This window comes from Aphidius gifuensis, linkage group LG2 (assembly GCF_014905175.1).
Source record: "Aphidius gifuensis isolate YNYX2018 linkage group LG2, ASM1490517v1, whole genome shotgun sequence".
Lineage (NCBI taxonomy): Eukaryota > Metazoa > Arthropoda > Insecta > Hymenoptera > Braconidae > Aphidius > Aphidius gifuensis.
In genome coordinates, this window is record NC_057789.1 from 8373836 (window position 1) to 8390910 (window position 17075).

The 17075-nt window shown below is 25.9% G+C and overlaps 2 protein-coding genes across 2 annotated transcripts; both read right to left on the reverse strand.

Annotated features, from left to right (window-relative positions):
* Positions 1-10764: 10764 nt before the first annotated feature.
* On the reverse strand, positions 10765-12957 carry LOC122849467 (leucine-rich repeat-containing protein 15-like). The gene is made up of 3 exons (XM_044148168.1): positions 12943-12957; positions 12718-12825; positions 10765-12591 (listed from the first exon to the last, which is right to left on the reverse strand). The coding sequence occupies exons 1-3, from the start codon at positions 12955-12957 to the stop codon at positions 10765-10767; spliced, it is 1950 nt and encodes a 649-aa protein (XP_044004103.1).
* A 1632-nt stretch (positions 12958-14589) lies between these two features.
* Positions 14590-17075, reverse strand: LOC122849468 (toll-like receptor 6). The gene is made up of 3 exons (XM_044148170.1): positions 16989-17075; positions 15029-16861; positions 14590-14619 (listed from the first exon to the last, which is right to left on the reverse strand). The coding sequence occupies exons 1-3, from the start codon at positions 17073-17075 to the stop codon at positions 14590-14592; spliced, it is 1950 nt and encodes a 649-aa protein (XP_044004105.1).

Here is a 17075-nt window from a genome sequence, read left to right on the forward strand (position 1 = left end):
AAAATGGATAAGCATTCAAATAAAAAAAAGACAGACGTTTATACAAAAATTTTTTCAATGGTGCAAAAAATGGCGCCAGCAATAACTTATAAAAAAAATCAAGATAGAGACTTCGTTTTAGGCTCACAAAATGCGTCTACAAAAACTCTAGAGCCCGCATTATGGACTTTTTCCGCCATGAGCGAAGTTTTCGAACCAAAAAAAAAAAACCTTGAAATTAAAAAAAAAAACAAAAGACATTTTTTTTTTTTTCTCAAAAAGTATGCAACATAGAGCAGAAATTTTTTGAAAAGCACTAGATCTTTCGAAGGAGCTACTTTTGAGCCTAATACAAAGTCTCTATGATGATAATAACTCCAAATATGGTGGTTCGAAAAAAAACGAAAAACGGCGCTAACAATAACTCGTAAAAAAATCAAAATAGAGACTTCGTTTTAGGCTCAAAAAATGCGTCTTCAAAAACTCTATCGCCCGCATCATGGACTTTTTCTGCTACAAGCAATAGTTTTTGAACCAAAAAAAAAAAACCTCAAAATTAAAAAAAAAAAAAAGACATTTTTTATTTTTTTTCTCAAAAAGTATTCATCATAGAGCAAACATTTTTCGAGAAGCACTAGATCTTCCGAAGGAGCTACTTTTGAGCCTAATACAAAGTCTCTATCATGATAATAATTCCAAATATGGCGGTCCAAAAAAAACAACGAAAAACGGCGCCAACAATAACTCATTAAAAAATCAAAAATCAAAACGCTTCCTGTTAGGCTCCAAAAATGCATTTTTGAAAACTCTATCGACCGCATCATGGACTTTGTCTGCTCCGAACAATAGTTTTTGGACCAAAAAAAAAAAACCTTGAAATTTAAAAAAAAAAAAAAAATATTTTTTTTTTTTCCTTAAAAAGTATGCATCATAGAACAAAATTTTTTTAGAAAAGCACTAGATCTTTTGGAGACGCTTCTTTTAAGCCTAATACGAAGTCTCCATGTTGATAATAACTCTAAATATGGCGGTCCGAAAAAACGACAAAATGGCGCCATCAATAACTCGTAAAAAAATAAAGCTAGAGACTTCGTTTTAGGCTTAAAAAATGCGTTTTTGCAAACTCTATCGCCCGCAACATAGACTTTTTCTACTCTGAACAATAGTTTTTGTAGCAGAAAAAAAAAAAAATCAAAGTTTATGTTTTTCCAATTTTTATTTTAAATTAGCATCCCAAAAATTAAGTTTTTTTATTTAAAATATTTTACGGAGGCTAGGAGCCATAGGCTCAGCCGCAGTCTTGAATTCATCGGCGAAAAAAAAAAACGCTCATAACTTACGAACTAAGTAACCGAGAGACTTCGTACTAGGCTCAAAAGAAGCGCATTAAAAAACTCTATCGCCCGCGTAATAGGTTTTTTGCTCTATTGATAATAGTTTTCAATCAAAAAATTAAAATGTAAATTTTGAAAAAACGGTTTTCGAGCAAAAAAATTAAATATCTGAATTTTTTGTCAAATTTTGAAATTTTTTTTTTTTTTTCTCAAAAACTATTATAGATAGGGGAAAAAACCCATTATGCGGGCGATAGAGTTTTTTGAGACGCATAATATAAGCCTTATACGAAGTCTATCTTTTGATTTCGCGTTGAGTTATTCATTGCGCCGTTTTTCAGTTTTTTTTCGGCGAGCCATAACTTTTGTTATAATCAAGATAGAGAGTTCGTATTAGGTTCAAATTATGCTCCTCAAAAAAATCTAGAGACGGCATTCGGGTTTTTTTTCTCTCTTATCAACGGTTTTCGAGAAAAAAAATTAAATGTCGGAATTTTTTTTTTCAATTTTATAGTTTTTTTTTTTTTTTCTCAAAAAACTATTATAAATGGAAAGGGATTTTGCAAAGGGGGCGATAGAGTTTTCTGAGACACATAAATTGAGCCTAATACGAAGTCTCTACTATGATTTTGCGTCAAGTTATTTATTGCGCCGTTTTTATAACTTGTAAAATTTTCACATAAAAACGTATGTACTATTTTAAGTTACATAAATAATAATTTAAGAATAATGAAATATAAAACGGAAAAGATTTACGAACAAAAAATCTTTGGTGATAAATACTCTCTGATGGATAGTTTAGACACCACAAATTTTTAAGTAAGAAAAAAAATTTTTTCAAAATTTAGATTTTAATTTTTTGATTAAAAACTATTATTAATAGAGCAAAAAACCTATTACGCGGGCGATAGAGTTTTTTAATGCGCTTCTTTTGAGCCTAGTACGAAGTCTCTCGGTTACTTAGTTCGTAAGTTATGAGCGTATTGTTCGGAGCAGAAAAAGTCCATGATGCGGTCGATAGAGTTTTCAAAAATGCATTTTTGGAGCCGAACAGGAAGTCTCTATTTTGATTTTTTAACGAGTTATTGTTGGCGCTGTTTTTCGTTGTTTTTTTTGGACCGCCATATTTGGAATTATTATCATGATAGAGACTTTGTATTAGGCTCAAAAGTAGCTCCTTCGAAAGATCGAGTGCTTTTCAAAAAATTTCTGCTCTATGTTGCATACTTTTTGAGAAAAAAAAAAAAATGTCTTTTTTTTTTTTTTTATTTTCAAGGTTTTTTTTTTGGTTCGAAAACTATCGCTCATGGCGGAAAAAGTCCATAATGCGGGCTCTAGAGTTTTTGTAGACGCATTTTTTGAGCCTAAAACGAAGTCTCTATCTTGATTTTTTTTATAAGTTATTGCTGGCGCCATTTTTTGCACCATTGAAAAAATTTTTGTATAAACGTCTGTCTTTTTTTTATTTGAATGCTTATCCATTTTAAAGAAATAAAACATGATAGAGAAATATCTAAAAACCATATCAACCCTCGTAACTTATGCTCTCAGATTCATAGTTTAGATGGCATTAAATTTAGAACAAAGAACAAACATTTTCCAAAAATCGATTTTTCCATTTTTTTTTTCAAAACTTTTAGTCACAGGGAAAAGTTTATGATGGTTTTTGAAGAGTTTTTTGAGGCGCTTCTTTTGAGCTACGAACGAACTTTCTAAGTTCAGTGGTTCAAAAGTTATAGACTTTTTTTTTTTTTTCGTTGATAAATCCAATACTGCGGCTGAGCCTATGGCTCCTAGCCTCCGTAAATTGCTATGCAATTATAATAATTTATTGTTAAATTAAAAATAAGAATGACAAATTTTTATGAACAAATAAATAATCTTAAAAACAATATTTATAATTCCACACATTATTTATAAACAAAAAATAAATGTTTTATTGCCTGAAAAATTAAAAAAATTGTGATTTTAAATTTTTTTTAATTTTAGATAATTAATAAACTTAGCGATATTTGAATAAACCTTATTATTAATTATAAAAAATGGTGAACATTATATGTAGCTTTTGATAGAATTTTATCGACTTTATAACCACAACTGAAAATTTCTAAAAAAGTACGTATTCTTCAACATATATATTGAATCAGTTGTTAGATTGTTCTCACCAATATTAAGTTCAATAATTGCTGGTAAATCATTGAAAATATCTAAATCAAGATAACTTAGTTGATTGTCCAACAACAATAACACACGAAGATTTTTGAGACCAGTGAATATATTTTTTGGTAATGATGTTAGATGATTTTCGTGTATCAGAAGATAGTTGAGATTTGATAAATTATTAAAGGTACCTGGTTCAAGAGAATTTAGTTTATTCCCTGATAGATTTAACCATGTGAGTTTTTCAAGACCATTAAATATATCACGTGATAATTCTGTTAGATTGTTGTGGCTGATAACAAGTTTCTGAAGATTTGATAAATAATTAAAGGCACCAGGTTCGAGGAAATTTAGTTTATTCCGTGATAGTTTTAACCATCTAAGTTTTTTAAGACCATTGAATATCTCGCTCGATAATGTTGTTAAATTGTTGCCGCCAATATGAAGTATCTGTAGACTTGATAAAGTATTAAACGTACCAGACCAAAGAAAATTTAGTTTATTCGATGATAGGATTAATGTTTCCAGTTTTTCAAGACCATTGAATATATCGCTTGATAATTCTGTTAGATTGTTGTTGTGAAAAAAGAGTCGCTGAAGTTTTGATAAATTATTAAAAGTACCTGACTCAAGATAATCTAGTTGGTTGTACGACAAATCAAGAGTTTTAAGATTTTTCAAGCCAGTAAATGTATCTTTAAGTAATGATGTTAGCTGATTATTTCGTATCTTAAGAATCTTGAGATTTGATAGATTATTAAAGGTACCTGACTCTAGCCAATATAGTCTGTTGAAGGACAAACGAAGCTTTTTAAAATTTTTAAATCCAGTGAATATATCTTCCGGAAGAGCAGCTAAATTTCTGTGGCTTAGATTGATTTCATAATTGTCGCAATTTTTACTGAGACATCCACAAATAGCGGAATCATAATAAGACATTTTTTTGTTACAAAAATATCTATTGGAAAATTGGCTGTTAGACGCCAAAGCAATATTATCAAATCGCTTTCTTAAATAATTAACTACAACTGCCTGATTCTCATTATAATTCAGTTTAAATAATTTTTCTCTCTTTACCAATAAATTATCTGGTACATTGTATTCATTGAATTTCATAATAGATATCAATGTCTTTAATAAATCAGCTGATTCAACAAGATCTTGATGATTTATTTTGAAAAATAATTCTTTTACTATTTCAAGCTCCTGTTGTTCATTTGTCAAATTTAATTGATATTCATTTTCTGTTGCTTTTAATTCTTCTGCTTGTTGTTTCTGATTTTGAAATACATCCCATGAACCAACATCATCATTATCAATTGAAGATTTATTCGGTATATTTGGTGCAAAAGTCGAAGTTGTTGGTGGATTAATTTCACTTGAGCCCTAAAAAATTGAACGATATCTGTAAATTATTTCAATTCTAGAGAAAATTTGATATCAACAGCTTTTTTACTTTACTGTTTTTTTTTTAATTTTAATAATATTATTGACTGTAATTAAAATATGCTTACAGAAACCACAGGACTACATGCTACGATAAGCATAAATATACCAGCTACTAAGTTAGCTCGCATCATCAGTAGAACACCCATATTTTTTAAAGACAATTCAGCAATACACTATAATTAATTAACAAATATTAATTAATTTAAACTATTTTAATTTAAAAAAAAAAATTTTTAATGAAAAATATTATTCTTTTGTTTGATAATTCAAAATTAAATTCAATAAAAATAATACTAAATCATCTTTTATTGAATTTCCTTTTGGAAAAATAAATTATTTAGATACAAAAAAAAAAAAAAATATAAATTCGTTTTTTACAATTACAATTACTTGTATAAATCAAAAACAAAATTTATTAAATTCAAAAAAAAAATAATAATAAATTATTGCGGTGAAAATAATAATGATTAAAAAACCAATTGAAAATACTTACATTCGTTAACTGAGAAACTATATTGATGATTTCGTTGTTTTATATGTATTGTCCAACTACTGACACGTAAATTGACTAAATAAAAATTATTAAAACTTGTACGTGCTGATTGAGTCGGCTTCATATCAATTTACTCGACTGCTTACATGAGACATTCTGCTATTAACATTCGGAATCATGTCTTCGCATAATGCATTCCTTCAAATTTCCAGAAAGTATAACTGCTGCATTTAATGATATTATAAAATGCTCATGGTAATTCGTAAAATATAAAAATAACCTTTAATTTTATAATAAAGATTATGTGTAATCGTAATGTTTTTCTTTTCTTAAAAAAATTTGATACATTGTTGTTTTATTTTACAAAAAAATATATTTGCACATGATATTTATTTTCATCTGAGTATATAACTGAAGGTGCAGTAACTATTACTAAACACAACATACTAACTATTATTAAACACAAACATTTTTCATTAATTTATTTTCTATTAATATTTTCATATTTTTTTGTAGTTATCTAATTTTCTCAAACATTTATGAGAGTTATTTCTATTTACTATGTCCTACCAATCACTACATTTTTGTTTTCGAATAAATATGTGACTAAAATAAAAAAGCAAAATAAATAATCATTTGCTGTGTAATTACCAGTGATGAATCATCACAACGCTAGATAAAAATAATATGAATTCTTTATTTTGTGCGTTGTGTTTATTTATAATTCATTTTTGACACGATCATGATAACGTTAACTTCAAGAACTATTCCAACGAAAGAGATGACGGAATCAGTCACGTTTAAATATTACTGTCGATAAATTTTAATTATGTTGGTATATTTTTTTAAAAATTTTAATCCTATTTATTTGTTCATTAACTATGACAATAAATAAAAAGATATTGTATACAATCATTTTCGATTATTTACAACAATATTAAAAATAATTATAAATACATGCAAATTAATATTTTAAAAAGTTTTAATTCTAAAATTTTTTAAAAATTATCACTGAAATAGTTTTAGGTAACTTATTGAATTGTAAAATCATTACAATATTTTCTTTTATCCAATAGGATAAGATATATAAAGTACTTTAATTTTTTAAAAATGACATAAAAAAGATTTGAATAAAAATCACGAAAAACTTGCTATGCAATTATAATAATTTATTGTTGAATTAAAAACAAGAATAACAAGTTTTTTTTTTTTTTTAAAATAATATTACAAACAGTATTTATTATATTGCACACATTATTTATCAAAAAAATGGAAGTTCCATTGTTTGAAAAATTATGAAAATTGTTATTTTAAATTTTTTTTAATTTTAGACAATCAATAATCTTAGCGATATTTAAATAAACCTTATTATTAATTATAACATATGGTGAACATTATATGTAGCTTTTGATAGAATTTTATCGATTTTATAACCACAAATGAAAACTTTTAAAATTATACATATTCTTCAACATATATATTGAATCGGTTGTTAAATTGTTCTCCTCAATATTACGTTCATTAAGTTCTGGTAAATTATTAAAAAAATATCTGAATCAGGAGATCTTAGTCAATTGTCCAACAATATTGACACACGAAGGTTTTTAAGTTCAGTGAATATATTTTTTGGTAATGATGTTAGATGATTCTCGTGTATCAAAAGATACTTGAGATTTGACCAATTATTAAAGCTACCTGGCTGAAGAGAATTTAATTTATTTGCTGATAGTACAGCATTTTTTGAGTTACATGTTTTTAGTTCAGCATTTGCAAAACTTTTTGTATATAAATCATTTAATCTGTCGAATTGTCTATATCTCTTTCATAAATCATATCTTGCTTTTCAATCAATTTTAAATAAATTTCAATAAATTCTTTGTCTAATTCTTTTTTCTATTTTACCAATGATGCAATTGCCAGTTTTAATTCATCTGTTGTTTAAATTTACCCTCTAGAAGGAGTTGGATTAGATAGAAGAATAATTTTCTCTCATCTCAACGTATATAAAGATCATTTTCGACATATTTAATAGCCAACATCAAAAAATGAAAATTTTTTCTCCAAGCATGGGTCATTTTCGGAAGAAAGTCGAAAAAAGTGGAGGAAAGGCGGAGAAAGGTGGTAAAAGGCGGAGAAAAATTTCCACCAGGGTAGAGTTGATTCTGACAAGCTCCAAACTGGCAAGAGTTTATGATAAAGAACTGTAAAGAACAATGGGGAAGCTGCCCTTTCACATTTCTTTTCATCATCATACCCCATCATTAACTCTTGCCAGTATGATTTTATACTTTGTACTCCAAAAGTATCGAGATAATTTTTAACATATTTTCCTGCTAAGCATAATAAGTCGAAATTCGTTTATAGTTAAAGCGTATACGTTTGTTGGATTTAGTTCATTGACTACTAAAAGCAAATTGGATTGGTTGGAAGTATAACTTTTTCGATGATGACGTATCAGGATGAGGTTTAGTTGACTTTAAAAAAAAAGGCTCAAGGTGAAACACAAGTCGTCCTGTTTTATCGGTAAAGCCCATATGTTTTATATAGGAAAAAATTAAAAAAATAATAAAAGTATTTTTTTTTTTGTATAGAAAAGCATACAGATTTTACCAGTAAAACAGGACAACTTGTGTCAAATAAACTGTTTACGAATTATTTCACTTAGTTTTTTTTTTTTTTTTTTTTCGATAATTCCAGGTAGAAATAACAGTCAATTTTTTGACTCTTCATATCAAATTAACGTGTGCAGTCAAAAAGTGATCTCAAATTGACTCTAATTTCTATCTGGGATTTAATAAATTCAATTACTAACTTTTTGATGGTATTCTATTTGACAAATATTTTTCTTGACAATTATTTTTTTGTCATTAAGAATTATGATTTCATAAAAACACAATGATAATCAAAACACAAGTCTAAAAATTACTTTTTAAAAATTACACAAGTATTTCGGAAAAAATCAGAGAAAAGTCAAAGAAAAGCAGAGAAGTCGTTTTCGCCAGGGAGTTTATTGAAATTTTTAAACAGCTGTTTCAATAAACTCCCTGGCAAAAATGATTTATTATAAATTTTTTTGATTTATACAAATTAATCAGCTCGCCAAATAAATAATATTGGCAATGAAAAAAAATAGATTTTTCTGAAAATTAGTGCTACTGCATAAATATTTTTTTCCTTTTACTTTCATTGCATAACATACTCTCCAACACGTTCATCTTTTTTGATAGCCTCATACTTTTTTTTTCTTTTATTTTAATTTTATTGTTAATTTTATTTTTTTATTGAAGAAGTGTTTATTATTTTTAATAAAAAATAATCAACAGGATGATAGAAAATTATTTATTATACTACTATTAAACTATTGCTTAATAATAGTGCTGAACTAGAATTTCGGAGAAAAATCGAAGTAAAGCGAGAAATTATCATTCAGTTTATCTACGATTTTCTCCGGTTTTACAAAATCGAAAAAAATCGAAGAAAAATCGAAGAAAAGCGAAGAAATCATTTTCACCAGAGAGCTTTTATTATAAACTTATTTTTTTTTTTATTTTTATAAATTATTCAGCTGAAAGTACTGTGCTTTGAGATTAAAAAAAAAAACAGTAAAAATTTCAAGTTTCCAGTATTTTATTTGTTGCTGATTCTGTGCTTGAAATATGATGGATTGTTATCAATACACACACGAGCTACTGAAGTGTTCACAAGTTAATACAATAGAATTCAGTAGAATGAGTTTTCAAGGATAAAAACCAATAGCACAATAATGCTTGTCCTTAAAAAAAAAGAAAAATTGAAAAGAAATTATATTAATATAATTTTTTATATTAATTTATATTAATATAATTATATAATAATATTAATTTTATATTAATTTTTTATATTCATATAATTTCTTTACATATTTTCAAAATACAATAGTTAAAGTTGTTGGTGAATTAATTTCACTTGAGCCCTAAAAAATTAAACGATATCTGAAAGTTATTTCAATTTCAGAGGAATTTTAATATAAACAGTTTTTTTACTGTCTTTTTTAAATTTTATTAATATATTCACTCTAATTAAGATATACTTACAGGGATCACAAGACTACATAACCGTATAAATACCAGCTAGTAAATTAGTCTGCATCATCATTAAATTTTTAACACCCATATTTTTGAAGGGCAATCCAGCAACACACTAAAATTAACAAATATCAATGTAAATTATTTTAATTAAAAAAAAAAAAAATACTGTATTATCTTTCATTGAATTTTTTTTGAAAAAAAATTGTTTTAGATACAAAAAAAAATATATGTATAAATTTGTTTTGTTCAATTACGATTAATTGTAGAAAACAAAAAATAAAAAAATTCTATGAATTAAAAAAAAATAATAATAAATTACTGCGTGAAAATCATGAAGGCTATTAATTAAAAATACTTACATTTGTTAACTGAGAAACTGAATAGATGATTTTGTTACCAAGTACAGACAAGCGAATTCACTGCAAAAATGATTATAATTTGTACGTGCTGATTGAGTCAGCTTCATATCAGTTTACTCGACTGTTTATATTAAACGGCTTATATTTTGCTATTACGAAATAATATAAATTCTTTCTGTTGTGCGTTATGTTCATTTAAAGTTGATTTTTGACACGACCATGATAACGTTGAGTTCAAGAAATATTCCAACAAAAGCGATAGAAAAATCAGACACGTTTAAATATTAGTATATTACTGTAGATAAATTTTAATTATGTTGGCATATTTTTTTTTTTTTTTTTTAATCCTATTTATTTGTTATTATTAACTCTTTAAATTTTTGTTTCAACTAAATAAAAAGATACGATTATTTTTAATTTATTCAAAACAATATTAAACATAATCATAAAATCATGGTGATTAATAATTTTAAAAGTTTTAAATTTAAAAAAATTTATAAATAATACCCGAAATAGTTTTAGGTAACTCAATGAATTGTAGTATAATTTCGATGTTTTCTTGTATCGGATAGGATGCGAGACAGCAAGTACTCCAATTTTTAAAAAATGAAATAAAAATGATTTAAAAAAAAAATCAACAAAGAACTTGCTATGTGATTATAGGAATTTATTGTTGAATTGAAAATAAGAATGTTAATTTTTTCTTAATAAATGAATAATATTAAAAACAATATTTATTATTACACACATTATTTATAAAAAAAAATGAAGGTTTTATTGCTTGAAAGATTATGAAAATTGTTATTTCAGATTTTTTTTAATTTTAGACAATTAATAATCTTAGCGATATTTGAATAAACCTTATTATTAATCATAAAATATAGTGAACAGTATATGTAGCTTTTGATAGAATTTTATCAATTTTATAACCACAACTGAAAATTTCGAAAACTATGCATATTCTTCAACATATATATTGTCTCGGTTGTTAAATTGTTCTCCTCAATATTAAGTTCATTAAGTGCTGGTAAATTATTAAAAATATTTGAATCAAGATAACTTAGTCGATTGTCTGACAACAATAACACACGAAGATTTTTAAGACCAGTAAATATATTTTTTGGTAATGATGTTAGACGATTTTCGTGTATCAGAAGATAGTTGAGATTTGATAAATTATTAAAAGTACCTGGTTGAAGAGAATTTACTTTATTTGCTGATAGGTTCAACGATGTGAGTTTTTTAAGACCATTAAATATATCACGTGATAATTCTGTTAAATTGTTGTGGCTAATATCAAGTTTCTGAAGATTTGATAAATAATTAAAGGTACCTGGTTTCAGGAAATTTATTTTATTCCGTGATAGTTCTAACCATCTGAGTTTTTCAAGGCCATTGAATGTATTGTTCGATAATGCTGTTAGATTGTTTCGGCTAATATCAAGTTTCTGAAGATTTGATAAATTTTCAAAGGTACCTGGTTGAAGGCAATTTAGTTTATTCCGTGATAGTTCTAACCATCTGAGTTTTTCAAGGTCATTAAATATATCGCTCGATAATTCTGTTAGATTGTTGTTGTTAAAAGAAAGTTGCTGAAGATTTGATAAATTATTAAAAGTACCTGACTCAAGATAATCCAGTTGGTTGTACGACAAATCAAGAGTTCTAAGGTTTTTCAAGCCAGTAAATGTATCTTTTAGTAATGATGTTAGCTGATTATTTCGTATCTTAAGAATCTTGAGATTTGATAGATTATTAAAGGTACCTGACTCTAGCCAATATAGACTGTTGAAGGACAAACGAAGCTTTTCAGCATTTTCAAATCCAGTAAATATATCTTCTGGAAGAACAGCTAAATTTCTATGGATAAGATTAATTTCATAATTGTCGGAATTTTCACTGAGACATGCACAAATAGTTGAATCATAATAAGACATTTTTTTGTTACAAAAATATCTATTGGGAAATTGGCTGTTAGACGCCAAAGCAATATTATCAAATCGCTTTCTTAAATAATTAACTACAACTGCCTGATTCTTATTATAATTAAGTTTGAATAATTTTTCTCTCTTTTTCAATAAATTATCTGGTACATTGTATTCATTGAATTTCATGATAGATATCAATGTCTTTAATAATTCAGCTGATTCAACAAGATCTTGATGATTTATTTCAAAAAATAATTCTTTTAATATTTCAAGTTCTTGCTGTTCATTTGTCAAGTTTAATTGATATTCATTTTCTGTTGCTTTTAATTCTTCTGCTTGTTGTTTCTTCAAAGCTATTGACTCTTCAATTAGTTGCTTATTTTCATCAATTTTCTTTTCTAATTCTAGTGATATGTTTGAGTATTGTTGATTTTTTGAGCATATCATTGATTCTAATTTATTATCAACATTATTTTTCATTTCCAATTCAAGTATTGTTGGTTTTTTTTCCAAGTTTACCTGTTGATCGAGTACTGATAGAAAACGATTTCCACAAGTTATTAAAGTCTCTGAACATTTATCAAGTGTTTGCTCTATCTCTTGATTGACTTGTTTCAGTGTTTTATATATTTGCCAGAATTTATTATTAAATTCGTCAACAAAATATTTGTCTAACATAAATGATATAGCCATATAAATTTGTAGCTCAATCTGATTTTGAAATACATCCCATGAACCAACATCATCATTATCAATTGAAGATTTATTCGGTATATTTGGTGCAACAGTCGAAGTTGTTGGTGAATTAATTTCACTTGAGCCCTAAAAAATTGAACGATATCTGTAAATTATTTCAATTCTAGAGAAATTTGATATCAACAGCTTTTTTACTTTACTGTTTTTTTTTAAATTTCAATAATATATTGACTGTAATTAAAATATGCTTACAGAAACCACAGGACTACATGCTATGATAAGCATAAATATACCAGCTACTAAATTAGCTTGCATCATCAGTAGAACACCCATATTTTTGAAAGACAATTCAGCAACACACTAAAATTTATAAAAATATATTAATTTAAATTATTTTAATTCAACAAAAAAAATTTCAAATAAAAAATCCCATTTTTTTTGGTGTCAATTCAAAGCTATATTTAATCGGAATAATACTGTATCATCTTTCATTGAATTTTTTTTCGAAAAAATCAATTGTCTTAGATACAAAAAAAAAGAAAATAATAATAAATTTGTTTTGTACAATAACAATTAATTATATCAAAAAAAAAAAATTTATAAATTAAGAAAAAAACAATAAAAAATCACTGCGTGAAAATTATAAGGGATTTTAATTTCAATTCTTAAAAATACTTACATTTGTTAACTGAGAAATTAAATAGATGATTTTGTTGTATATATACCGTCAGACTACTGTCGAGTGAATTGACTGCAAAAATTATCATAACTTGTACGTGCTGATTGAGTCGCTTTCATATCAGTTTACTCGACTGCTTATATGAAATATTTCGCTCTTACAATTTGGAAAATACCATAGTATAGTTATTATGATATAGTGATAGTGAGAAACCTGAATTATATCTTCGCGCAATGCAATAACTGCTGTATTTAATGATCATGGTAATTTATAAAATATAAAAATAAGCATGCATTTAATTTTATAATAAAGATTATGTGTAATCATACTGGATACTGTTTTTCTTTTATTGAATAAATTCGATATATTGTTGTTTATTTTACAAAAAAATATATTAATATTTTCCGTGTATCACAACGCTAGATAAAAATAATATGATTTTTTTTTTGTATGATGTTTATTTAAAATTCATTTTTGACACGAACATGATAACGTTTATTTCAATATTTATTATTACACACATTATTTATTTGAATAAAATAAAGTTTTTATTGACTGAAAAATTATAACAATTGTTTTTTTTTTATTATTTTTTAAATTGTAGATAATTCGCGAATGAAATCTTATCTGTATTTGAATAAACATTTTTATTGATTATATAAAATATGGTAAACATGATGCTTTTAATAAAATTTTATCGACTTTAAAATCACAACTGAAAATTTCTAAAATAATACATATTCTTCAACATATTAATTGACTCTGTTGTTAAATTGTTCTCCTCAATATTATGTTCATTAAGACGTGCTGGTAAATTATTAAAAACGTCTGAATCAAGGTAGCTTAGTCGATTGTCCAACAACATCAACACATGAAAGCTTTCAAGTCAAGTGAATATATTTTTTGGTAATGATGTCAGATGATTTCTAATTAATTTTTACTTTTTTTTAATGCATGTTATGAAATTGTTGGATAAAAAAAATAGATAGATAGAAAAATAGATCAATTAAAAGATAATATAGATTTTCTGGAATTTCCAAAGTTTTTTTAAATATTTAAGTATTAATAAAAATATATTTTATTTGCAAAATTATTATTTAGAATAATTAGTCATGTAATTGCCAATTAAATTATAATTATTTTATTTTTTATTTTAAAATTAATCAAGGTCAAAAAATGGATGGAATTTTTTTTTTTTTTAAAAACTAGACGTATTATATGAGTTTATATAATCAGAAATTGGTAATAAATACAAGTCGTTATTTCTATTGATTTCAATAATTAAAGTAATAACTTAAATATTATAAAAATCTTAAATAAAGCAATAAAGCAATATGTGGAATATTTGTTTGGAATCAAACATTATAATCTTATATGAATACTTATTGGATTCAAAAAAGAAAAAAAAAATCAAAAAGCTTTGCTAAAAAATAAAAACTATACCATTAAGAAAATGTATTTGATCTGTCTTTTATCTGTTTAGTATTTGAATTATTTGTTTAATATTATACTTTTATTTTGATTTATTATTGGAATAATTTCAGCAGCTTATAAATAAGCCAAACAAATCCATTAGAAATTCATTTATTAAGAATCAACCTTAAACATAATCAAAAAATTATAAAAATTGATTTTTTAAACCTTTTTTAGTTTTAGTTAAATTATGTTGCTTTTGATAAAATTTTATCGATTTTATAACCACAATTGAAAATCTGGAAAATTATATATGTTTTTCAATATATTTATTAAATCTGTTGTTAAATTGTTGTTCTGAATATCAAGTTTATTAAGTGCTGGTAAATTAGTAAAAGTATTTGAATCAAAATAATTCAGTCGGTTGTTCGATAAGTCTAGTTTTTCAAGATTTTCAAGGCCAGTGAATACATTTCTCGATAATGACTCTAGATTGTTGTAGTCAATATCAAGCCACTGGAGATTTGATAAATTATTAAAGGTGCCTGGTTGAAGGTAATTTAGTTTATTCAATGATAGGAATAATGTTTCCAGTTTTTCAAGACCATTGAAAATATCGCCTGATAATGCTGTTAGATTGTTACTGTCAATATAAAGACTCCGAAGATTTGGTAAATTATTAAAAGTACCTGGTTGAAGGAAATTTAGTTGATTCGATGATAAGTCTAATATGATGAGTTGTTCAAGACCATTGAATATATTGCTCGATAATGCTATTAGATTATTGTACTCAATTTTAAGCCACTTAAGATTTGATAAATTATTGAAGGCACCTGGTTGAAGGTAATTTAGTTGATTCGATGATAAGTCTAAATTGTTAAGTTGTTCAAGACCATTGAATATATTGCTCGATAATGCTGTTAGATTATTGTACCCAATTTTAAGCAACTGAAGATTTGATAAATTATTGAAGATACCTGGTTGAAGGGATTTTAGTTTATTCTGTGATAGATTTAACCATCTGAGTTTTTCAAGACCATTGAAAATATCGCTCGATAATGCTGTTAGATTGTTGACGTCCATTTCAAGTTTCTCAAGATTTGATAAATTATTAAAAGTACCTGACTCAAGATAATCCAGTTGGTTGTACGACAAAAAAATCTTTTCAAGATTTATCAAGCCGGTAAATATATTTGTTGGTAATGCCGTTAGATTGTTGTTGTCAATATTGAGTGTACGAAGATTTGATAAATTATCAAAAATACCTGAATGAAGATAATATAGTCGGTTGTACGACAAATGAAGATATCTAAGATTTTCAAAGCCAGTAAATATATCTTTTGGAAGAACAGCCAAATTTCTGTGGCTAAGATCAATTTCATACCAATATTCCCCGAGAAATGCACAAATAGTCGAATCATAATAAGACATTTTTTTGTTACAAAAATATTTATTAGAAAATTGGCTGTTAGATGTTGAAGCAATATCATCAAATACTCTCCTTAAATAATCAACTACAACTGTCTGATTTTCATTATATCTTCTCTTGAATAATTGTCGTCTCTTTTTCAATAAATTATCTGGTACATTGTCTTCATTGAATCCCATAATAGATATCAATGTATTTAATAAATCAGTTGATCCATAAAGATCTCTCTGACTCATTTCGAAAATTATTCCTTTCAACATTTCTTGCTGTTTATTTGTCAAGTTTAATTGATATTCATTTTCTATTGCTTTTAATTTTTCTGTTCGTTCTTCCTGCAAAGCAATAATTGACTCCTCAATCGTTTTGTTATTTTCATCACTTTTCTTTTCTAATGATTCTAGTGATATATTTGAGTGTTGTTGATTTGTGGAGCATATCATTGATTGCAATTTATTATCAGTAACATTTTTCATTTCAATTTTCGTATTATTTTTTCTAATATCTTCTATTTCCAATTCAAGTATTGTTAAATTTTTTTCCAAGTTTACCTGATGATCGATCAATGATAGAACACGATTTCCACAAGTTACTAAACTTTCTAAACTTTTAATATACTTTTTAGTTATTTCTGAATACTCAGCAAGTGATTTCTCTTGATTGACTTGTTCCAGTGTATCATTCAGTTGCAATAGTTTATTATTAAATTCGTCAATAAAATATTTGTCTAATATAACTGATATAGCTGTATGAATTTTTAGCTCAATCTGAGTTTGGATTAAACTCAATGGACCAACAGTACCATTATCATTTGACGGTTTATTCTGTATATTTGGTGGAATAGTCATAGTTGTTGACGAATTTATTTCACTTGAGCCCTAAAAAATTGAACGATATTTGTCAATTATTTTAATTTCAGAGAAAATTTAATATCAACAGCTTTTTACTTTACTGTCTATTTTTAATTTGAATATAGTATATTAATTCTAATTAAGATATGCTTACAGAAACCACAAGACTACATGCTGCGATAAGCATAAATATACCAGCTACTAAATTAGCTTGCATTATCAGTGGATTTTTAACACCCAT

Excerpts from the sequence above, each read along its gene's own strand:
- LOC122849467 (XM_044148168.1), bottom strand. Across the intron at positions 12,592-12,717 it reads CATGTAGTCCTGTGGTTTCT|GGCTCAAGTGAAATTAATTC; the intron begins GTAAGCATATTT and ends TCAATTTTTTAG.
- LOC122849468 (XM_044148170.1), bottom strand. The coding sequence starts at position 17,075 with ATGGGTGTTAAAAATCCACTGATAATGCAAGCTAATTTAGTAGCTGGT. Across the intron at positions 16,862-16,988 it reads CATGTAGTCTTGTGGTTTCT|GGCTCAAGTGAAATAAATTC; the intron begins GTAAGCATATCT and ends TCAATTTTTTAG. Across the intron at positions 14,620-15,028 it reads TAGAGTCATTATCGAGAAAT|ATAAAAGACAGATCAAATAC; the intron begins GTATTCACTGGC and ends AATACTAAACAG.